General features: G+C 42.7%; 1 protein-coding gene across 1 annotated transcript in view; it reads left to right on the top strand.

Moving 5' to 3' along the window:
- LOC124622607 (glutathione S-transferase D7-like) overlaps positions 1-24,526 on the top strand; it is an 82,245-nt gene that overhangs the window by 15,765 nt on the left and 41,954 nt on the right. The window contains exons 2-3 of the mRNA XM_047148368.1: positions 7,540-7,695; positions 11,750-11,808. Coding sequence (XP_047004324.1) covers positions 7,555-7,695; positions 11,750-11,808 — 200 coding nt within the window. The 5' untranslated portion in view covers positions 7,540-7,554. The remainder of the gene's footprint in view (positions 1-7,539; positions 7,696-11,749; positions 11,809-24,526) is intronic.

Below are 24,526 nucleotides of genomic sequence, written 5' to 3'. Positions count from 1 at the left end.
TGGCTACGCAACGCTGTTGACTACTTTGGAGATTAGTAACAGGTGCAAACATGTAACTCTTTTGTATCGGTTGTGAATAAATAGTTGCCTCTGTTTAAGTTTTAATCCTCGTATTATTCATAGTCTCCCTCGTGCACCAGCTTATTTTTTCACAAAATTATCTACTTTCCATTTGATCATTGACGTGTCTGTTCTCCTAATGTAGTCTTAGCAGTGGCAGTGGTAGTATGTAAAGTCGTTATACACTGAAGCACCAAAGAAACTGGTAGAGGCATGCGTATTCACATACATAGATAATTATCTATGTATGTGAATACGCATGCCTCTACCAGCTCTACAAAATAAAATTTTTTTTTCGTTGCCAGGGAAGTTTGAACGAAAATGGGATATTGTTATGATACTCATTCCGAGTATATTTGTACTTTTTCCAAATTGGCTCTGGTTTTTGAGATATAGGTTATTTGTGGAAATGAGAGTTTCATGTGGATAATATCGACTGCAGGGTCCATATATGGTGTAATGTATTTGCTACCTGTTTTTTTAATTAGTGATATTGTACTATCTTTATTAAACAATTGTGCTCAGGGAGTGCATCTGTGTGGTTGAGGATTACATCATGCAAACATCACACTGTCAGCATGTGTTCAGTCCTGTTGTGCGGTGCGTGTGTTGAAGATATTGAGGGTTGTGCAGATTTGAATTCGGCGGTACTCGACATTCATTTGTTGGCCGAGGTAATCCCCGCAACAGCCGATAGGTAGCGTTCAGTGTAAACAAGAAAAATGGCGAAGGTCGAAAGTCACACACATGTGCAGTGCAGCTTCAAGGAGATAGAACCTTTTCATCATGACGTAGCAAATAAGAGGTGAGTATTCATTTCACACAAAACAATTAATGATGTTTGTTGAATGTGATTGACATGCAAATACAAGAAAGTTCTGCATAATATGTAGTATTTGTGCAATTTTGTTTTAGGAAAACATGAGTTCTTCACGCCGTCTTTGCGTGAACCATCCAGATGAGTTCTGCTACATTTGTGGTGAATACGTTCTTCAAAAGAACAGGAAGAATATCACTCCTTTTGTGAAGGAAGCGTATCTGGCATATTTCGGAATTAAACTTGGAGATCAAGACAAGGCATGGGCACCCCATAAAGTTTGTAAATGCTGTGTGGAGTGCTTACGGCAGTGGACAAAAAGAAAAAGGAAAAGCTTAAACTTCGGAGTGCCTATGGTATGGCGAGAGCAGAAGAACCATACAGATGATTGCTATTTTTGCATTGTTAATGTGAATGGTTTTAATAGGTTCAAATAACGAAAGTGGGAATATCCCGATTTGGAGTCAGCAAGAAGACCGGTGGTGCACAGCAACGATGTTCCTGTACCAACCTTCACAACATTACCCACGCTAACATCATCAGATGACGATGTGCACGGCGAGGAATGTACAAGTAGTGGTTCGGAATACGAAGGACGTGAGACACAACCCCAGCAGTTCGACCAGAAGGAGCTCAGTGACTTGATACGAGAACTCAATCTTTCAAAGCAAGCATCAGAACTCTTAGCATCCAGGCTTAAGGAAAAGAACTGTCTTCATCCAAGTGTTAAAATAACAGCTTACCGGACGAGAGAAGAAAACCTTCTTCTATACTTCAACCAAGAAGAGGTTATAGTGTATTGCAGCAATATACCTGGACTTTTACTCGAATTGGGGCTGCCGGAATATAGACCAGAGGACTGGCGTCTCTTCATAGACAGTTCCACTAGAAGTTTAAAACGTGTTCTCCTACACAATGGCAATCGTTACGCATCTATTCCAATTGCCCACTCAACAAAACTTTGTGAAGCATATGCTAACATCAAGATGGTTCTGCAGAAAATTCAGTATATGCAGCACCAGTGGTTGATTTGTGTTGATTTGAAAATGGTAAACTTCTTGCTTGGACAACAAAGTGGATACACAAAGCACCCATGTTTTATCTGCATGTGGGATAGTAGGGCAAAGCACGAACATTGGAAGCAGAAAACATGGTCTCCAAGGGAACATATGGCTGTTGGTGAAGCAAACATCATTAATGAACCTCTGGTTAGTAGGGACAAGATTGTTCTTCCACCATTACATATTAAGTTAGGACTAATGAAGCAATTCACCAAAGCTTTAGACAGAAATGGTAATTGCTTCACATACATCTGCAATACGTTCCCTGGACTCAGTAGTGAAAAACTTAAGGCAGGAATATTTGATGGTCCTCAAATTCGCAGGCTCATCAACGATATCAATTTTACAAGTGTCATGACTGTCACTGAAGCACCGGCCTGGAACAGTTTTGTCGCTGTTGTAAAATGTTTTTTGGGCAATCATAAAGCTCCCAATTACGAGGAACTGGTCAAAAACATGCTCACTAACTTTCAAAACTTAGGAGCTAACATGAGCATAAAATTGCACTTCCTTCACAGCCACTTGGATCGATTTCCTCGTAATCTAGGTGATTTCAGTGAGGAACAAGGAGAGCGGTTCCATCAAGATATGAAAGGAATAGAGGAAAGATATAAAGGAAGATGGGACAGGCATATGATGGCAGATTATTGCTGGAATCTGCAACGTGACTGTTCTGAAGAGACCTATAAAAGGAAAGCGTGCAGGAAGCGGTTCGTCATGGACGGAAAATGATATACTTATAGAGAAACTTTTCAATTATGTTTTATACGTGGACAAATGCCTATCAGGTTTTCATAGAAGCTATTTATAAAGATTATTTTCTTTTTTCATTGTAGTTTGTAGCGCTCGAGTTCAGTATTAGCAATTTTTTCTAATTTTTTGAATAAATCATGCATTATCTCAAAAACTAGAGCCAAACTGCATAAATGGTTGCTATATTCGTCCTCAGCACCACTAACCCATCCTAAAGCCACTCAAATATCCTTGGCAAGAAAATGAGTGTTGACCAGTGTAATGTAAACAGGTAGAATACGGCGCTGCGGTCGGCAACGGGTATATAAGACAATTGTCTCGCGCAGTTAGATCGGTGACTTCTGCTGCAATGGCAGGTTATCAAGATTTAAGTGAGTTTGAACGTGGTTTTATAGTCGGCGCAAGAGCGATGGGACACGGCATCTCCGAGGTAGCGATGAAGTGGAGATGTTCCCGTACGACCATTTCACGAGTGTACCGTGAATATCAGGAATCCGGTAAAACATCAAATTTCCGACATCGCTGCCATCCGAAAAGGATCCTGCAAGAACGGGACCAACGACGCCTGAAGAGAATCGTTCAGTGTGACAAAAGTGCAAACGTTTCGCAAATTGCTACAGATTTCAATGTTGGGCCATCAAGTGTCAGCGTGCGAACCATTCAACGAAACATCACCGATATGGACTTTCGGAGCCGAAGGCTCACTCGTGTACCCTTGATGACTGCACGACACAAAGCTTTACGCCCTCCTGGGCCTGTCGATACCGACATTGGACTGTTGATGACTGGAAATATGTTGCCTGGTTGGACGAGTCTCGTTTCAAATTGTATCGAGCGGATGGACGTATATGGCTATGGAGACAACCTCATAAATCCATGGACCCTGTATGTCAACTGTGGACTGTCCAAGATGATGGAGGGAGTGTAATGGTGTTGGGCGCGTAGAATTGGAGAGATGTGGAACCCCTGATTCGTCTAGATGCGACTGTGACAGGTGACACGTACGTAAGCATCCTGTTTGATGACCTACATTCATTCACGTCAATTGTGCATTCCGACGGGCTTGGGCAATTCCAGCAGGACAATGCGGCATCCCATTATGTCCAGAATTGCTACAGAGTGGCTCCAGGAACACTCTTCTGAGTTTAAACACCCGCTGATCACCAAACTCCCCAGACATGACATTATTGAGCATACCTGGGATTCCTTACAACGTGTTTTTCAGAAGAGATCTGAACCTCCTCGTACTCATACGGATTTATGGACAGCCCTGCAGGATTTACGGTGTCAATTCCCTCAGCACGACTTGAGACATTAGCTGAGTCCATGCCACGTCCAGCTGCGGCACTTCTGCATGCTCGCTGGGACCGAACACAATGTTAGGCAGGTGTTCCAGTTTCTCTTTACAAGTAGCTGTTGCAAACGGACACTACTCCACGAGACAAACAAATTTAAATACAGCAAACAGAGACGTCAATGACCGGACGAAAGTTCATAATTTTGTGAAAAAAAAATATGGCATGAGGGAGATCTGAACGCGGATCTACTCCAGCGCGGTCCAACACCGTGAGCACATAAGAACGACGCAGTGGACATTGGAGTGCGCTCGATGATGTAGATCTTGAGCATGGACCATTCACCGTTTCGATTTTGCTTCTTTTTTCAGTTCGGTTCGCCTTCTTCCTGTCTTCCTGCTCGATCTGTGTCCAGTTTTTAACGGGCCATCCACGGGGTCATCTTGCCACTGTATCTGAGGGGGTGTAATGCGGTGTTTCCCTTTTAAGGAATACTGTTCAGACACCTCCCATCGCCTCCTTATCTTATTGTATTCTACTGTAGAAAAGTCGGAGAGGCTCTGTCCCCGCGGCAGCCGCAGTGGTCGACAACTCCACGACGGCTACCGCAGTCCACTTCACGTCTCCGCGCCCCACGCTGAACTCAGGGTTATTGTGCGGTTCAGTCTCCAGTGGAACCCCCCCCCCCCCCCCCCCCCGCCGCCCCCAGGGAATGTCTCACACCAGACGATTATAACTCTTAAGTTTTCGTTGTAGAGTAATGGTGGTGTACTCGTACGTGGAGAACCTGTTTGCACAGCAATCGCCCACATAGTGTAGCTGAGGCACAATAAGGGAACCAGCCCGCATTCGCCGAGGCTGATGGAAAACCTCCTAAAAACCATCCACAGACTGGCTGGCTCACCGGACCTCGACACAAGTCCGCCGGGCGGATTCGTGCTAGGGACCAGGCGCTCCTTTCCACTCAGGAAAACCGTGCGTTAGAGCACACGGCTAACCAGGCGGGCACCTCCTTATGGTAGTTATACTGCATTTTCAATATATTTGATTTTTGTAGACACTAAGACGTTATTTCATCTGTTTAATAGTTACCGAGATTGCAGTGATAAGAAGGAAACCTTCCTAGACGCGGAAACTTCTGTTTCAAAAACCAACGTAACACCCGCCCTAATTAAAAGAAAGAAAAGATGTTGGATGTGCAAAGAGATACCACTGAAAGCGATACTACACGTAAATTTCAGTATTTTTGCATTATTTTTTTAGGAGATAGAGACTTTAAACTTCATTCTTGTTATGAGTTAAATACCGACACAGTTGCACGCTGTTTTCAGAAGCATAATATTACAGGGTGAGTCAAGAAGAAACTTTGGAATGATATAGAAAGTTATTGAAATAATTTACAGAATCGGTACTATGCGGACAGTATATCGTGCCATTCGGTCGCGGCAGAAATCAAACGCGAACTTAGCTGTCGTAGGGAAGCGGTGTGGGGGAATAAGCCCCGCCCCCTCTCGAAGGGCTGCCATCCTACGACCGCATTCCGTGCTGCCGCAAAATCAAAACTGACACAAAGTCCATAAGGATTGCTCTGATTTCTTTTGTTGTCGTGAGAGTCGCATTCGAATCGCTTTATGCACTGGGATTAGTCTCTTCACTTGAGTAAAAATGAAACAAAAAGAAATCCACAACACAGAGCAAATTGTAGTACACAAAGCATTTGGAAGTGGCTACAGCGTAATTGTTTGCTGCGGTTGGCAATGGTGATTCAGACCCGACCTCTACCTGTATCTTAACCAAACATAGTTCAAAACACTCCACATTTAAAACTGCCACGTCCTCACAACAGATGTGTCATTTTGCAGCAAACAACCTCAAGTTTGATTCACGTAGCCCATCAGTGCCCCATTCCGCCACGAGTAGCGGCAGCGCAGTGCACCGTTAAAATGTCTGCTTTCACTGGTGACAAGAGCGCTCGCTGTATGCTTTCTTTGAGGTTTCATTAAAGACCGTGTATATATCCCCCCCCCCCTATCCATCAGACAGTTTAGCCAAAATGGAAAATCGAATGTACGCTGCTATTGCACAAGTTACCCCCATTTGCTACAACGAATGTGGGGAAGAAGCAGATAACCGGTTGAATTTCGCTGCATCACAGATGCTAGTCACATCGAACCAAAACGACACTTGACAATTTTATGTGATGCTTGAGGCTGTTTACTACAAATTGACACATCCACCGATTCTGCAAGTTATCTCAATAAATTTCTGTATAATTCCAAAGCTATAAAGTCCTTTTTGACTCACCTTGTATATAGGAAAAGCAGTGCAGTTCGAAAATTGTAAAAAATTCATTGCCAAGAGAGATATTTGAGTAATCAAGGAAAAAGAGTATTGCTGTGAGAGCATTAGTTTTTGAGATATAATGTGACACATTTGAAGCTGTTTACGAATGCGAAAATTGTACCTAATTAATAAAACTCTTTCTCTAACTGAAATTAGTATTTTTACTTGATTTTTATGGAAGGTAGAGCCTTTTTCCATCGCTGCGGAAAGCGGTGCGCTGTGGCGCCTGCCTGCAGAGTCTACTCGACGAGACAACGCCGCAACTTCGGAGCTTAAACGTCAAGTGACAACTAGTTTAAATCAGTCTATAAATATCACGTTAGCCAGCTACAAGCCGTGTGCCGACGGCGCGGTGCCTTGTAACGTTGGGTACCCCGCTTGCCTATAGCTGTTGCGTCCCCTGTGTCGTCGCCTTGAAAATCATCACGTCTCCTCCCTTCCTGAAAGTGCATTATCTCGTTGCGTGTCACCCAAAAATCAAATTTGTTAATAGCTTATCCTTCATCAAATTATCCAGAAAATCTTTAGAAAATGCTAATGTAACTGCATCGTCCTTAAACGACACTAATAAAAGTTATCTAATGAGTAACAGAACGATATGCGATTATTTTTGTTTTACGCAGACAGTGTTGAGAGTAATATAAATTTTCGAGTATACATCTATGGATGAGATGGCGCCGAGAATGTACTGAAGCCTTCAATCTAGAAATCTGCAAAGTCGAAGCAAGACTGCTCACGTGAATTATTCTTTTCTCAACATAAAAAATGGCAGTTTCGTATTTAATGTTTCAGAACAATACTAAAATTATGATATAGGAAGGAAGTTTAGAGTCAGGGAGTAAGGATAATAGTGGAGGATACCCCATTCAGTAGGAGGAGTACACCTTTCTACAGTAATTAATCTTTAAAATAATGGTGTTACTTCTTAGTCGCGCGGGATTAGCCGAGCTGTCTGGGCCGCTGCAGTCTTGGACTGTGCGGCTGATCCCGGCGGCGGTTCGACTCCTCCCTCGGGCATGGGTGTGTGTGTGTGTGTGTGTGTGTGTGTGTGTGTGTGTGTGTGTGTGTGTGCGTGTGTGTGTTTGTCCACAGGATAATTTTAAGTTAAGTAGTGTGTAAGCTTAGGGACTGATGACCTTAGCAGTTAAGTGCCATAAGATTTCACACACATTTGAACATTTTTTTTGTAACTTCTTACATCTGTTTTCAGACGCAGCTTGAAAAGATGCCGATAGTTCTGTACCATTTTCCTCTCAGCCCGCCTTGCAGAACAGCTCTGTGCACCGCTAAGGCCCTTGGGCTTGACGTCACCATCAAAATCGTCAACCTCATGGAAAGGGAACACCTCAATGAGGACTACGTTAAGGTAATGTGGCGGCTAAAACATTCTGGATTGGGTGCACTGTCATGGTTAGTAACGCAGATGCGCACTTAAGCGTTTTTTAAGCACGTTTAATGCACTTCTGTAATTGTACTATATGAGGCTGCGAATAAGGTGTTAAATGTGGATCATATATACACCCTGTATATATATATATATATATATATATATATATATATATATATATATATATATATATATGTTTAAGGCATGTGAGCTATGAGATACACATTAATTAATGTATACATTATCAATATAAATGTCTAGTGTAATAAAGTCGTTGGTAGTGCCTTCGCTATAGGTAGGGACAATTGTTATGTATGTTCTTCAGAGGAGTCGGAAAGTCGCAGGATGGTAAAAAATAGCATTTTCAGTTGTTAAACCTATAAAATAATTTGAAATTTTCTATTTAAAATACTGCAAAATTTATTAAGAAATTCTAGTTGGTAATATTTTTATTTCATTTTTCAAATTTGTATGTGTTCTCAGGAAAATTACCGAACTTACGGTGTGTTCGTATTCAGACCTTTGCATTTTCGAAAATGTTACACACAGATGACTGTGGATTTCACTCTTCTGTTATAGAAACTCTGACCTTTCGGTCGATATCACTGTCATAGCAACCAGCTGTGTTTACAGTTCAGGTTTTGATCTGTGAGCTAGTGTTTTGAGTCTCGAGTTTTGTTTGTGCGTTATTCGGAGTTTATCCGTCTTGTTGTTACTTTTAGTGCTGAGTCTCATAAATACATCAAAAAAAGTTTTGCATCACCTCGGTTCCGAGAGTTCCGGAACCTGTACAGAAAATTGGAATAGTGATCAACACAAACATCATTTCCGCCCCTTTCATTGCCCATGTAGTACCATACAGCGAGATCTTCAGATGTGGTGGTCCAGATTGCTGTACGGACCGGTACCTCTAATACCCAGTAGCACGTCTTCTTGCATTGATGCATGCCTGTATTCGTCGTGGCATACTATCCACAAGTTCATCAAGGCACTGTTGGTCCAGATTGTCCAACTTTACGATACGGCGTAAATCCCTCAGAGTGGTTGGTGGGTCATGTCGTCCATAAACAGCCCTTTCCAATCTACCCCAAGCATGTTCGATAGGGTTCATGTCTGGAGAACATGCTGGCCACTCTAGTCGATCGATGTCGTTATCCTGAAGGAACTCATTCACAAAATGTACACGATAGGGACGTGAATTGTCATCCTTGAAGACGAATGCCTCGCCAATATGTTTCCGATATGGTTGCACTATCGGTCGGAGGATGGCATTCCATGACCACCAGTGGCGTACGTCGGCCCCACATTATGCCACCCCAAAACAGCAGGGAACCTCCACCTTGCTGCGCTCTCTGGACAGTGTGTCTAAGGCGTTCAGCCTGAATGGTTCAAATGGCTCTGAGCACTATGGGACTTAACAGCTGTGGTCATCAGTCCCCTAGAACTTAGAACTAGTTAAACCTAACTAACCTAAGGACATCACACACATCCATGCCCGAGGCAGGATTCGAACCTGCGACCGTAGCAGTCATACGGTTCCGGACTGCGCGCCTAGAACCGCGAGACCACCGCGGCCGGCGTTCAGCCTGACCGGGTTACCTCTAAACACGTCTCCGACGATTTTCTGGTTGAAGGCATATGCGACACTCATCGGTGAAGGGAACGTGGTGTCAATCCTTAGCGGTCCGTTCCGCATTTTGTTGGGCCTATCTGTTCCGTGTTACCTGGTGTCGTGGTTGCAAAGACGGACCTCGCGATTAACGTCGGGAGTGAAGTTGCGCATCATGCAGCCTATTGCGCACAGTTTGAGTCGTTAACACGACGTCATGTTGCTGCAAAAAAACATTGTTCAACACGGTAGCGTTGCTGTCAGGATTCATCCGAGCTATAATCCGCAGGTGGAGGTCATCCACTGCAGTAGTAGCCCTTGGGCGGCCTGAGTGAGGGACGTCATCGTCAGTTTCTGTCCGAACAACATTGCCTTGGTTCACTCCGAGACGCCTGGAAACTTTCCATGTTGAGAGCCTTTCCTGGCACAAAGTGACATTGCGGACGCGATTGAAACGCGGTATTGAGCGTCTAGGCATGGTTAAACTACAGACAACACGTGCTGTGTACCTCCTTCCTGGTGGAACGACAAACTGATCGGCTGTCGGACCCCTCCTTCTAATAGGCGTTGCTCATGCATGGTTGTTTACATCTTTGAGCAGGTTTAGTGACATCTCTGAACAGTCAAAGTAACTGTGTCTGTGATACGATATCCACAGTCAAGGTCTATCTTCAGGTCTTCAGGAGTTCTGAGAACTGGGGTGATGAAAAACTTTTTTTGATGTGTGTAGTAAGAAGTCTAGTAGCCCGCGTCTAAATTGATTTAAAGTCTTTCTTTAATCCGATCTGGTAGTGATCCCAAACACTCGAGTAGTACTCTAGAATAGGTCGCACTAGCGTTATACATCCGGTCTACTTTACAGGTGAGCACACTTCCTCCAATAAACCGAAATCGACCACTCGCCTTTTCTACCACAACCCTCACATACTCGTTCCGTTTCATATCACTCTGCAACATTACGCCTCTGGAGGTTCAGCTACTTGGAGACCATTCGCAGTCTTTCATGGATGCCGTGTTCCAAAACAACGATGTAATTTTTATGGACGGCTATGCTCCATATCACCGGCCACAGATGTTCGCGATTGGTTTGAAGAACATTCTGGACAATTCGTGGGAATGATTTGGCCATCCAGATCACCCGTCGTGGGTCCCATCGGACGTTTATGGGAGACAATCGAGAGGCCGCTTCAAGCACAAAATCCTGCACCGGCAACACTTTCGCAATTACGGGCGGCTATAGAGGCAGCACGGCTCAGTATTTCTGCAGAGACTTCCAACGACTTGTTGAGTCCATGACAATTCGTGTTCCTGCTCTACGCCGGGCAAAAGGGGGTCTGGCACGATATCAGGAGGTATCCTTGAGTTTTGTCACCTCAGTGCAAGTTTGTTTGATTAAGAGCTGTGTGACTAGCGAATGGTAAAATTATTGGTATTATTTTGCGGGTGAGAAATTTTAATGTGCACAGGGATCGCCAAAGTTCGCCAAAAAGTGTCTAAAAATGTACTCTCTTTATCTGAATAATTAACGAACTAAAATGTTATCTTGGTGAAAGTATGCATTCTTGTAAACCGAAAATTTGGTGCTACAAAACTATGGCACTAGATTTTTGAAAGAATTTCACATTAAGATTGGAATATTCTGGAACATAAAAATTTTCAACATAAATAATTTCTGAAACGTAGAGTTTTGGAAAAAGTGTAACCTACGTTGCAAAGCGAAGAATAAGGGCTTAAATAAAATAACAAATCTAGCATAATTGAATTTTGACGTGCACATGGTTCCTAGTTATCTTAAATTACGAATATTTGTTTAAACAAAATATTTCCAGATGAATTAAATATGTTTGTTCATCGGCAGTAGGCAATTTATACAGTGAAAAATGAATTGTCACTTGAATAGGAAATTAGTTCGTGTAACTATTGCAAGTGTACTGCTAATGGGAAAAAAGATGTGAAAAGAAAATGATAGTATTGGCTTCAAGAGTGGTATAAGAACAACGAGGATAATTCCACCTTGATCTGTTACAAGCAACAGTTGGATTCCGAATGTTAGAACAACTCTACAGAATACAGGAACTAGTAAACGAGACAAAAACAGTAAGGCGAGAATGTGTCTTGTATTTACATTTGTCTTTATGCCTATTAAAATGTGAGCGTATTTATTCTGTCTCTGAGTAATTTTGCCATGCATTGCAGAGATTACTTACACGAACAAAACAAATACTGTATTCTAAACCATTGGCAACTCGCAGATCTGAGAATGATTAAATTTTGTAATATAACCAACATTGTTAAGTTCAGGAACTGACTAATCTAAAACTTTTTAGTGTAATCTGTATATTCTGCTGCACGGATGAAATGTCTAGTTTCGCATAATGTAAGACTAATGTGACTGCGAGTTGTGACCAAATCCCTTCGTTTCAGATGAATCCAGAGCACACAATACCGTCTCTGGACGATAATGGTTTGTTCATATGGCACAGGTAAGCATATTTTGTTCAGTTATAATTTCTGTAGTGAATAAGATTTATTATTTTCTGTTCCGAAGTATAATGCCGAGTCGCATTATTATAACAGTCAGCTAGTGTCCAGGGTAAATGCTGTTAGCAACAGAGTGAAGAGATGTGAAGCAGACGTGCTCAGTCTTGAGTAGTTAGGCCTCGACAGTATCTGCAGCCATGCTGTCTGCTGTGTTCCACACACCTACTGAAATGCATATGAATAAAGACACAGTCTTCGACATTTGGTGTGGTTTATTATGCTAAACGGTTTCGGCCTTCGTTGCAGGTCTTCCTCAGGTCCGTACATCTATTCACTGCGAAGCTCAGCTAGTCGACGTGGCAAAGATACAGTTAAACTGAATAAAATAAATCAAGTGACTCAGTCCGTGTCTTTCTTCATTAGCAATTCCGATATCCTGGTTAAACTGTTTAATTCTTCACTGTTGTCGTCGTTGTCGTCGTCGTCGTCATTGTCGTCAGATGTTTATGGAAGCCGCCATGAATGAGGCTCAAACGTATTTAAAAAACTCGCGGTACTGTCATAGCAGTGTCGCATTGCAAGCAAAGCGCATATTTGTGCGTAAGCTTCCCTGACTAAAGTGCTAGCCCTTCGTAAAAAATAGCTGAAATTACGCCGTAGTTATTTTCATTATCGCGGCTAATGAATTAAAACATTATCTTTGTTTCCCTTAATGCCACAATATCCCTTTATCCACCTGGGACCTACCTCCTCAGACAGTGTGGAATATCATCTGTTCCTGTCCGTAGTCCAGTGAGGTGATTATTTTCTCCGTTACATAAGTGCCTGTGGAATGTAAGTGGTAATATGCTATCTAATATTATGATTATCGGTTCTTGCACTTGTTGGTAGCGGAAATGGGGACTGCTCATTGCGTCTATGGCATTCAATAAGCCGTAGGTGTATTGTGGATGGCACAACTCCAGTAATAAATATATACTTTGAACAGAAGTCTGTAGCTAAGGTAGAATTTTCAAAATTTTTGGGTGTGTCCATTGATGAGAGGTTAAACTGGAAACAACACATTGATGGTCTGCTGAAACGTCTGAGCTCAGCTACGTATGCTATTAGGGTTATTGCAAATTTTGGTGATAAGAATCTCAGTAAATTAGCTTACTATGGCTACTTTCATTCACTGCTTTCGTATGGCATCATATTCTGGGGTAATTCATCGTTGAGTAGAAAAGTATTCATTGCTCAAAAACGTGTAATAAGAATAATTGCTGGAGCCCACCCACGGTCATCTTGCAGACATCTATTTAAGGATCTAGGGATCCTCACAGTAACCTCACAGTATATATATATTCACTTACGAAATTTGTTGTTAATAATCCAACACAGTACAAACGTAACAGCAGTGTCCATAGCTATAACACCAGGAGAAAGGATGATCTTCGCTATGCAGGGTTAAATCTGACTTTGGCACAGAAAGGGGTAAATAATACTGCCACAAAAGTCTTTGGTCACCTACCAAACAGCATCAAAAGCCTGACAGATAGTCAACCAACATTTAAAAATAAATTAAAAGAATTTCTAGATGACAACTCCTTCTACTCATTGGCTGAATTTTTAGATATAAATTAAGGGATGGAAAAAAACCTAAATTAAACATTAGTGTCATGCAGTATTTTGTGTAATGTAATATCTTGTACAGACATCTTTTATTAACCTGACACGTTCCACATCATTACGAAGTGTCGTATTCATGATCTATGGAACAAGTATTAATCTAATCTAATCTAATCTCTACCAAATGATGAGCAAATTAGGAAGCTCGGTTTCGTTGCTGGGTACGGACTAGAACAATCTGGAGTTGTTGAGCAACGGGTCGGTGAGCGCTGGCAGTCCTTTGTAACCGTACATTCTGGGCGGGCTTCAGTGAGGACGGGGACCTTGGCTTCACCGCCTGTATCACGATGATGGTACAGATTTCTCGAAGAAACTCCTCAACCTCTGGGTGTGCTACGTGTCGATGTGATGGATGGCTACTGAGCCGAAAAAGTAGTTAGTGGACATCCTGTAATTAACCTGCCGCACCTCAGTTATGTAAGGATTATACAACAAAACGGGGCTCTGTCTGGGTGGACACCTATTTCCATAGCTACTAGTGTCACAGCAGAAGGTCGTACAGAACAATCAGTAACTACGAAAAATGTACACAATGACAGGATTCATTTATATAAAAATGAACTTACATTTATTGATAAGGAACTAGGGGTATTCGAAAAGCGCTAGAATTTATAACTAAACCGCTAAAATCAGTGAAACGGCTTGTAAGTAGGCTGTTTACGTTTTTTTTATTGGTAACGCCACGTAGCGCTCTATATGAAAATCACTGACTGTGCTGTGTGCAGTCTGAGGCTGGTCGGCATTGTTGCAATAGTCGCTATTGTAGTGTTGGGCAGTTGGCTGTTAACAGCGCGTAGCGTTGCGCAGTTGGAGGTGAGCTGCCAACAGTGGTGGATGTGGGGAGTGAGATGACGGATTTTTGAGAGCGAATGATCTGAACGTGTGTCCATCAGAGACAGTAAATTTGTAATATTGGATATCATGGACTTATATGTTTGTTCTCTATCAAAATCTTTCTTTTGCTAACTATGCCCATCAGTAGTTAGTGCCTTCAGTAGTTTGAATCTTTTATTTAGCTGGCAGTAGTGGCGCTCGCTGTATTGCAGTAGTTCGAGTAACGAAGATTTTTGTGAGGTAAGTGATTTGTGAAAAGTATAGGTTAATTTAGTCAGGGCCATTCTCTTGTAGGGATTATTGAAAGTCAGATTGCGTTGCGCTAAAAAATATTGTGTGTCAGTTTAAGCACAGTCATGTATAATTTTTCTAAGGGACGTTTCAGGCTTACAATCCGACCAGCTGCTTAAATGAAACACCTACATCTAAGTCTACGTCTACATTCACATAGCCCCAGTTCACATTTAACAGCTTGGCAGAGAGTTCATCGAATCAGTTTAATACTATTTATCTACTGTTCCACTCTCAAAACTGTACAGGAGAAAAACGAATTCTGAAACCGTTTCGTGAGAGCACTGATTTCTCTTATTTTATTACGATGCTGATTTATAACACTTGTTGGTGTACCGAGCCAATTGCCACTTTTCGCAATATGCAGATATCTTGTCTACATCATTTTGCAGTTGGTTCCCATCTCCTGATGACTTTACTAGACCCTAAACGATAGAATCATCTGCAAAAAATTTGAGTGTTGCTGAGATTGTCTGGTAAATGGTTTATGTAGATCAGGAACAGCAAAGGCCTATAACACTTCATAGGGGAACGCCAGATATTGTTCTGTCTTCCTCGATGATTTTCCGTCACTTACGGCGGTTGCCTCTGTCCCTCAGCCAGATGCTGTCGCTTGTCCTGTTTGAGAGTAAACTTCTCAGAATGCAAGATCCGGGCAGTCACAGAGGGTGTGATTATTGTGGTTGGGAGCTCCAATTTTAGGTGCATTATGGGGCCCCTTAGGAACATGGCTGCCAAGCAGGGGAAGAGAGCCAATGTGCACTTCGTGTGCATGCCGGGTGGAGTCACTTAAGACGTGGAACAAATCATTCTGGATGCCATGAAGAGCACAGGGGCAGCCAACTGCAGGTGGTGGCTCACTTCGGTACCAGTGATGTGTGTCGCTTTGGATCGGAAGAAATACTCTCTGGTTTTGAGCGGCCATCCAGAAGTGATAAAAGCTGCCAGTCTTGCTTGCGAGATGGACAGGGCCGACTGCGGACCTCTGATACAGAGCCGAGTGGAGGGTGTCAATCAGAGGCTCAGACGGTTCTGCGACCGCGTAGGCTGCAGATTCCTCGATTTGCGCCATAGGGTGGTGGTGTTTCGAGTACCGCTAAAGATGTCAGGAGTCCATTGCACGCAGGAGGCGGCTAGCAGGGCTGTGTTGTGTGGACTGGGCGGTTTGTTAGGTTAGACGGTCTCGCGAAACTCAAAAAGGGCTTCAGTCTCAAACGGAGCAAGTAGAATTCAGGAAGAACGTAGATCTAGGAACCATCGGTATAACAGTTGTAAAGTGTCATAGTTGTGTTGGCAAGGTACCAGAGCTTCAAGCGCTGTTAGAAAGCGCTAATGCTCATATCGTTATAGACTCCGAAAGCTGGATAAAACTGAAGACACGTTCAGCCGAAATTTTTGCGTTGGAGCCAACGGTGTTCAGAAAGGATAGACTAAAGACAGTTGGCGGTGGGTTCCTTGCTGCTGGTAGAAGTAGTTTATCTTGTAGCGAAATTTAAGTGGATAATTCCTGTGAATTAAAAGCCATTCTTGGCAACCAGAAGAAAAATGATAATTGGATCTCTTTACCGAAATCCCAACTCAGATGATTCAGTTGCTGAAATGTTTAAAGAAAACTTGAATCTTATTTCAAACACCTACCCGACTCATACAATTGGTGGCGACGTCAATTTACCCTTGATATGTTGGCCAAAATACATTTAAATCCGGAGGTACGCATAAAACATCATCCAAAATTATACTAAACACATTCTCTGAAAATTATTTCGAACCCACTCGAATAGTGAACAGTTGTGAAAACACACTCTTAGCAACAAATAATCCTGAGCTAATAACGAATATTAAAATGGATACAGGAATTAGTGACCACAGAGTTGCCGTAGCGAGACTGACTCCCGTAACTCCCAAACCCTCCAAAAATAAACTAAAAATATATCTATTGAATAAAGCGGATAAAAATTCACTTTATGTCTTCCTGAGAGACAATCTCCACTTCTTCCAAATTACCGGTGTCAGTGTAGATCAGATGTGGCTTGAATTCAGAGAAATAGAGTCGACAGCAATTGATAGATTTATACCGAATAGATTAACAGATTACGGAGTTTATCCACCATGCTACACAAAACAAATAAGAACACTGTTGCAGAAACAAAGAAGAAAGCATGCCAAATTTAAATTAACGCATAATCACCTAGACTGCTGATCTTTCACAGGCGCTCAAAATTTATCGCGGACCTCAATGCGAGATGTTTACAATACCTTCCACAATGGAACTTCGTCTCAAAACCTGGCAGAAAATTCGAAGAGCTTCTGGTCGTATGTAAAACATGCTAGTGGCAAGACACAATAAATGCCTTCTCTGCGCGATAGCAAAGGACGTAGTGTCAATGACTGTGCCACTAAAACTATTGTGTTACTAAACACATCCTTCCAAAATTGCTGCACCAAAGAAGACGAAGTAGATGTTCGAGAATTCGAATCAAGAACAGCTGCCAACATGAGTAGCTTATAAAGTGATATCCTCGGAGAAGTGAAGCAACTTAAACCACTTAATAAAAGCAAGTCTTCCGGTTCAGACTGTATACCAGTTAGGTTCCGTTCAGAGTATGCTGATGAGATATCTCTGTATTTTGCAATCATATACAACCGCTCGCTCAACGAAGATCCGTATCCAAAGACTGGAAAGTTGCACAGGTCACACCAATATTGAAGAAAGGCAATAGCAGTCATCCACTTAATTACCGGACCTTATCATGAACGTCAGTATCCAGCACGATTCTGGAACATACGTTGTGTTCGAAAATTGTGAATTAATTGAAGAGAACGATCTATTGACACATTGCCAACACGGATTTAGAAAACACAAGACAACTAGCTCGTTACTCACACCAAGTGTTGAGTGCTATCGACAAGGGATTTCAAGTTGTTTCCGTATTTCTAGATTTCCAGAAGGCTTTTGACACTTACCTCCCAAGCTGTTATGGAACAATGTTATGGAATACAGTCTCGGATGTGCGACTGGATTCCTGATTTCCTGTCAGAGAGATAACAGTTCGAAGTAATTGACGGAAAGTCATCGGGTAAAAAAGAAGTGATTTCGGTGTTTCCCAAGGTAGTATTATAGGCCTTCTGCTATTCCTTATCTGCATAAACGATTTAGGAGACTATCTGAGCAGCCGTCTTAGGTTGTTTGCAGATGATGCTGCCGTCTATCGTCTAGTAGAGTCATCAGGAGATCAAAAGCAATTGCAAAACGATTTAGATAAGATATCTGTATAGTGCGAAAATAGTCAATTGATCCTAAATAATGAAAAGTGTGTGGTCATACACATGAGTGCTAAAAGGAATTCGTTTGAACTTCGGTTACACGATAAATCAGTCACATATAAAGGCCGTAAATTCAGCTAAACACCTAGGGGTAAAATCTGTAGAAAAAGACAGATTGCACTACATCCTGCAAATAACTGAGGACGTAGGTTGCGAGTGCTACTCTGAGATGAAGAGGTTGGTACAGGAAAGTAATTCGCGGCCGTCCGCATCAAGCCAATCAGAAGGTGACTCAAAAAGAAAAGGAGGGAGTAGAGTAAAGACTGCACTGCTGCTTTTGTTTTTAATTCGATTATTAATGAAATGTTTACTGAAGTCCACAACCACATACCTGTATTTAGAGACAGGTCTAAGCAGGGGGACACTCTTGAGTGTTCAACGATTCACCCTTATCACGTCCTCGAGATTCACTTCCCAATACAATTTACCACTTTAACGCAGAGTTACATGCAATCTTAAGCGTACTGAGTCAAGAGGAATGTGTTCATACCTGCAAATTTCAAGTTTGTTCCGACTCCCCGAGTGCCCTTAAATGTTTTTAACTAATGTACTCTGGAGACAAATGAGTCCGTAACACTCAGGTCTGTTCTTCACCTGCGAAGAATGGGGCTATCATTCTCATGAATAGCAGGGCGCAAGCGGATTCATGATAATGAACTGAAGGGTTTTGCATCCACGGACGCGTGTATTCTAAATCAAGTGGGTCAGTGTGCTGCCCCCTACGTGCTATGCCCTCGCATTTTAAGCAGGTAGATGTGGCCACAAGAAGAAGAGTGACTGGAAGCGGTGGACAATAATTGCGACTGGTGGAACCATCTACTAGGCTGTGGCGTAACTCCTTTCGGCTACTAAGGGGACGTGAAGAACTTCTCTCGCCACTTCGAGTAGGGCATAGTCTGATGACGTATGGATTCCTGTTCTGGAGAGAGAATCCTCAAATAGGCGATGTTGGTGACGTTCCGATTTCAGCACACCACATAGTAGATAAAAGTACTCTCTCAGACAGAAAAACTACTTACCACGAAGGAATTATCCGAATGGAAAGAAAACTGGTAGGTGTGATGTACATGTGCAGATAAAGAAATTTCTGATAAGTTGGATGATTTACTCATGACAAAAGGACTTCCCAAAATCATCAGGCCAGCAACGCGTTGGCCCATTTCTGTCCGTTATGCAAGCAGTTACTCGGCCTGGCATTGGTTGATAAAGTCGTTGGATGTTCACCTGAGGGATATCGTGCCAAATTCTGTCCAATTGGCGCTTTAGATCGTCAAAATGGCGAGCTGGTTGGAGGACCTTGCGGGCCAAGGTGGGGTTTGGCAAGCGCGAAGACTAACAGCAGAAACTCTCGCCGTGTATGCACGTGCATTACCTTGCTGAAATGTAAGCCCAGGTTGGCTTGTCGTGAAGAACAAGAAAACGGGACGCAGAACATCATCGAGGTATCACTGTGTTGTAACGGTGTCGCGGATGACAATCAAAGGGTCCTGCTATAGCCCCTAAGACTACCAAATCACTACCAATATCAATCATCGTCGCTAGAGCGTAGGTAGAATGAGTATCTGTAGCTAGCAAAATCACCTTATTAACTGCGTCTTAAGTTGACTTGCGTCTCGTAAACCCGTACTGGTGAGGGCTCATTCCGTTTAACAATATGTCATCTTGTAACCTTTTCAAATATCTTGCCAAGAACTTTCAAAAGACAAATTGGTCTGTAGGATTTGGGTATAATTGGATCCTTATCTTGCCCTTTACTGATTATGACCATTTCATCGTTCTTCCACGGTGCAGGGGCTGTTCCTTGCAAGATACACTCATTGCACAGCTCGCACAAGTAACTATCTAATTGGTCACATAAGGCTTATATTACTTCGGCAGGGACTCAGTCCGGTCCTGGAGATTTTTTCTTTTTCATTCTTAAAATTATATGCCTAATTTCTTCTTGTGAGAAAGGATACACAAGTTTATTGTTCTGTATTCTTCCCATAACATTTCCTGTAACCTACGCTGATTATCCGTCTCGCCTTCTTCTCCATAGTCAGGAAGTAGTGTTTCCATTAGCACGGCTGGCTCTTTCCAATTTTCTGTCACCGTCCCATCATTCCTTCTGAGCGTGTCTAAGACTGTTGGTGATAGTATTTTCTCGCAGACTATTTTATATGGTACACGCCAGCGATCGGTTCTAAGTTAGCCTCCACGAATTAATTCCATCGTTCCATGTTCGTTTTCCCCAATTCTTCCTTAGAACGTTGTTTTAAATACCTGTATCTACGCAAGCTACGGGCTCTTTCTTCTTGAGTGGTGCTGCCCTGGCACAGCTCCGTGGCTCTTCTTGTTCTGCATCTTCAGAACTTCTGTCCATACGCGAAGTTGTTATTGTTGTTGTTGTGGTCTTCAGTCCTGAGACTGGTTTGATCCAGCTCTCCATGCTACTCTATCCTGTGCAAGCTTCTTCATCTCCCAGTACCTACTGCAACCTACATCCTTCTGAATCTGCTTAGTGTATTGATCTCTTGGTCTCCCTCTACGATTTTTACCCTCCACGCTGCCCTCCAATGCTAAATTTGTGATCCCTTGATGCCTCAAAACATGTCCTACCAACCGATCCCTTCTTCTAGTCAAGTTGTGCCACAAACTTCTCTTCTCCCCAATCCTATTCAATACCTCCTCATTAGTTACGTGATCTACCCACCTTATCTTCAGCATTCTTCTGTAGCGCCACATTTCGAAAGCTTCTATTCTCTTCTTGTCTAAACTATTTATCGTCCACGTTTCACTTCCATACGTGGCTACACTTCACACAAATACTTTCAGAAACGACTTCCTGACATTTAAATCTATACTCGATGTTAACAAATTTCTCTTCTTCAGAAACGCTTTCCTTGCCATTGCCAGTCTACATTTTATATCCTCTCTACTTCGACCATCATCAGTTATTTTGCTCCCCAAATAGCAAAACCCCTTTACTACTTTAAGTGTCTCGTTTCCTAATCTAATTCCCTCAGCATCACCCGACTTAATTCGACTACATTCCATTATCCTCGTTTTGCTTTTGTTGATGTTCATTTTCTACACTCCTTTCAAGACACTGTCCATTCCGTTCAACTGCTCTTCCAAGTCCTTTGCTGTCTCTGACAGAATTACAATGTCATCGGCGAACCTCAAAGTTTTTATTTCTTCTCCATGGATTTTAATACCTACTCCGAACTTTTCTTTTGTTTCCTTTACTGCTTGCTCAATATACAGATTGAATAACATCGGAGAGAGGCTACACCCCTGTCTCACTCTCTTCCCAACCACTGCTTCCCTTTCATATCCCTCGACTCTTATAACTGCCATCTGGTTTCTGTACAAATTGTAAATAACCTTTCGCTCCCTGTATTTTACCCCTGCCACCTTCAGAATTTGAAAGAGAGTATTCCAGTTAACGTTGTCAAAAGCTTTCTCTAAGTCTAAAAATGCTAGAAACGTAGGTTTGCCTTTCCTTAATCTTTCTTCTAAGATAAGTCGAAGGGTCAGTATTGCCTCACGTGTTCCAACATTCTACGGAATCCAAACTGATCTTCCCCGAGGTCGGCTTCTATCAGTTTTTCCATTCGTCTGTAAAGAATTCGCGTTATTATTTTGCAGCTGTGACTTATTAAACTGATAGTTCGGTAATTTTCACATCTGTCAACACCTTCTTTCTTTGGGATTGGAATTATTATATTCTTCTTGAAGTCAGAGGTTATTTCGGCTTTCTCATACATCTTGCTCACCAGATGGTAGAGTTTTGTCAGGACTGGCTCTCCCAAGGCTGTCAGTAGTTCTAATGGAATGTTGCCTACTCCGGGGGCCTTGTTGCGTGAAGTACTTCTTTATAATGAGCTTCGCTGATAGGTACCCATGCATCCATTGCTCTATGTATAGCCACAGTCAGTTTTTGCGCTTTAACGTCTACATTATCAAACTCTTCTTAGTTCTTCCCACTTAGCGTCCTTGATCTCTTAATTGGGCCTTATGCGCACGTTTTCTGTGACGTCTTGAGATTTCCCTCCCAGTGATGGTATAGTGTGCGATATTGTGGTCACTCGAAGTCATTCCATTCCCAACCTTCCAGCCTTTCACAGGGCGCGCCCCTGCCGTATTTGCTAAACTGATGTCAATATTTGACGTTGCTCCGACCTTCCCTTCGTAGGTTGGCGGATTGTAAGGTGCCTTCAATACCTACAGGTTCAGTTCCACAATGCCTCTTCTAGTTGTCTTCCAAGGCCATCAGTCAGGCGGTCACGTCGCAGCCGGTCGGTGCTGCCGAGCGGTTCTATTCGCTTCAGTCTGGAACCGCGCGACCGCTACGGTCGCAGGTTCGAATCCTGCATAGGGCATGGATGTGTGTGATGTCCTTAGGTTAGTTAGGTTTAAGTAGTTCTTAGTTCTAGGGGACTGATGACCTCAGATGTTAAGTCCCATAGTGCTCAGAGCCATTTGAACCATTTTTTTGAGCCACGTCACAATACTGACTTCTCATTTGCATCAGTGTAGTACATAAGAGGCTTAATTCGTCCTAGGTGATTAATATCCTTTAGTCTTAGCAGATACTCGTCGCTCTCATCACTAAATTGAAAATACCTGGAAACCAGGATGCAATCGTCCCTTCCGTTTCACGTTTCGACACAGATTACATGTTCCGAACAGTACTGCGATATTTTTGTCACTGTTATGGCCTTGTTAAGTACTTTTATTGGTGCCATAGGGTCAGTTATTGGCGTACTGGGGATATTTCCTACCTTCGTATACAGTTCTAGGAGGCACACTACATCTAACTGCAACTCTTCTGCCACTCTTCTTAGCCTCATGCAATACGCTGACACTTCTCCTGGCGTTAAGCTATCCTATCTTTATCTCCATTATGGGTGACGCGTATATATTCGGCAGTCTTGTCCTACTCGCCTGTAATCGCATGCTGTACGACCATGCGTCATCACAATATGCTTGTACAAAGCGTCTAAGGAAAATGATTCATTTCTTCTGACAGAAACCTGCTTCAGTAACTTCTACAGCTTTTCCACTTATATTCGCAGATTGTTTACTCTGAGATGGACTCTGTCTACGAAATCTGGTACAGGAAAAAACGCTGTAATAAACGTCTTCGGGTCTCGGAGTCTAGTGAGTTGCATAACGTTTTCTATGGTTTCATATATCTGTCGCGGATCTGTTCTGGTCTGTGTTTTTGTTGTTTACTCCTTTGTAGAAGATGTTTGTTTCCTGTACTCGCTGGCTCTCGTACTGTTTTTGTTGCAGATTCATTTTTTGCATTGGAGAATCTTGTTTTACTTTTGTAGGTAGCGTAGTGTATTCCTCAGGATATGTGCTGTCGCGTTATACGTACAGCTGCCAGTTTGTGTCACCAAATCCTATTCGCCTATATCATGTCACTCCTGCATCCGTCTGCGATCTTGCTTCTCTGTTGTACCATATAGATCTGAATTTTCGCCCAAAACTTCTTTCCTGCTTATTCGTAGATGAACGATGCTCTACTTTAGTCTGTGTCGCATGCTATGTTCTATGGTACTTACCACTTACTTTTTACCAGAAAGTCCTCGCTCTTTCGGTGTCCTGATGGTGATTTATGTTTCTTACATAGACGGCACTTGATGGTATCATTGCTTTCTGCTGTTATGAGACGCCTACTCATAATCCGTTCTCAAAATCTACCTTGTTAGGAGGGTTTGATATGTGTGCCATTCGTTTCTGTTCCATGCGCATTTTTACCCCTATATTTACAAGGCACACACACTGCCTCTTGTTTGATTTTATTGCAGTCTTTTCTGATATGGTCTTCTTCCCGACAATGTCCACTTATTACTACTTGATTATCGCAATGTCTTTCCCAATGACCAAGGTCTTGACATTGAACACGCCCCCTCACTACTAGACAGTGTTTCACTGTAACCGAACGGAACCCAAATATACTTTATGTCGCTTCATGAGAGTTGTTCTAACCTCAGGACTCACTTAAATAACTTGATACCACTTTTCTTCCCCCTTGGTCCTGACCTGAATCATACTGCAAAGCCGCTTTCGAAGCTTTCCTTACTCAGTTCATCTTCAAGGATCTACATGTATCTTGTATCTTTGAGTGCCTTTGCACCTGTGACCGCTGGGATGTCATACAATATAATTAAAGGTCTCTTTTTCTTAGGCTGTTCACGAATCAGTGTCACTTGCACTTTTTTGTTGTTCACTATCTTTTCACTTTGTGCACCCCTCCGGTCAGTGGTGGTTGGTTGATTGGGGGGAAGGGACCAAACAGCGAGATCATCGGTCCCATCAGATTAGGGAAGGATGGGGAAGGAAGTCGGCCGTGCCCTGTCAAAGGAACAATCCCGGAATTTAGGAAATAACGGAATACTTAAACCAGGGTAGCCGGACGCGGGTTTGAATAGTTGTTCTCCCGACTGCGAGTTCAGTGTGCTAACTACTGCGCCATCTCACTCGGTCGACAGCAGTGTGATAACCTGACTTTTGCCCAGCATACGGCCTGACAACTGGTACCCCTCGGGTTGTTACCCGCGTCACCCTCACAGCATAGCGGTACGTTGACGATATTCTACGTACTGTTTT

The sequence above is a fragment of the Schistocerca americana genome, chromosome 7 (assembly GCF_021461395.2).
Source record: "Schistocerca americana isolate TAMUIC-IGC-003095 chromosome 7, iqSchAmer2.1, whole genome shotgun sequence".
NCBI lineage: Eukaryota > Metazoa > Arthropoda > Insecta > Orthoptera > Acrididae > Schistocerca > Schistocerca americana.
Note: the sequence above shows the minus strand (reverse complement) of the source record. Positions and strands in the feature narration are given on the sequence as shown.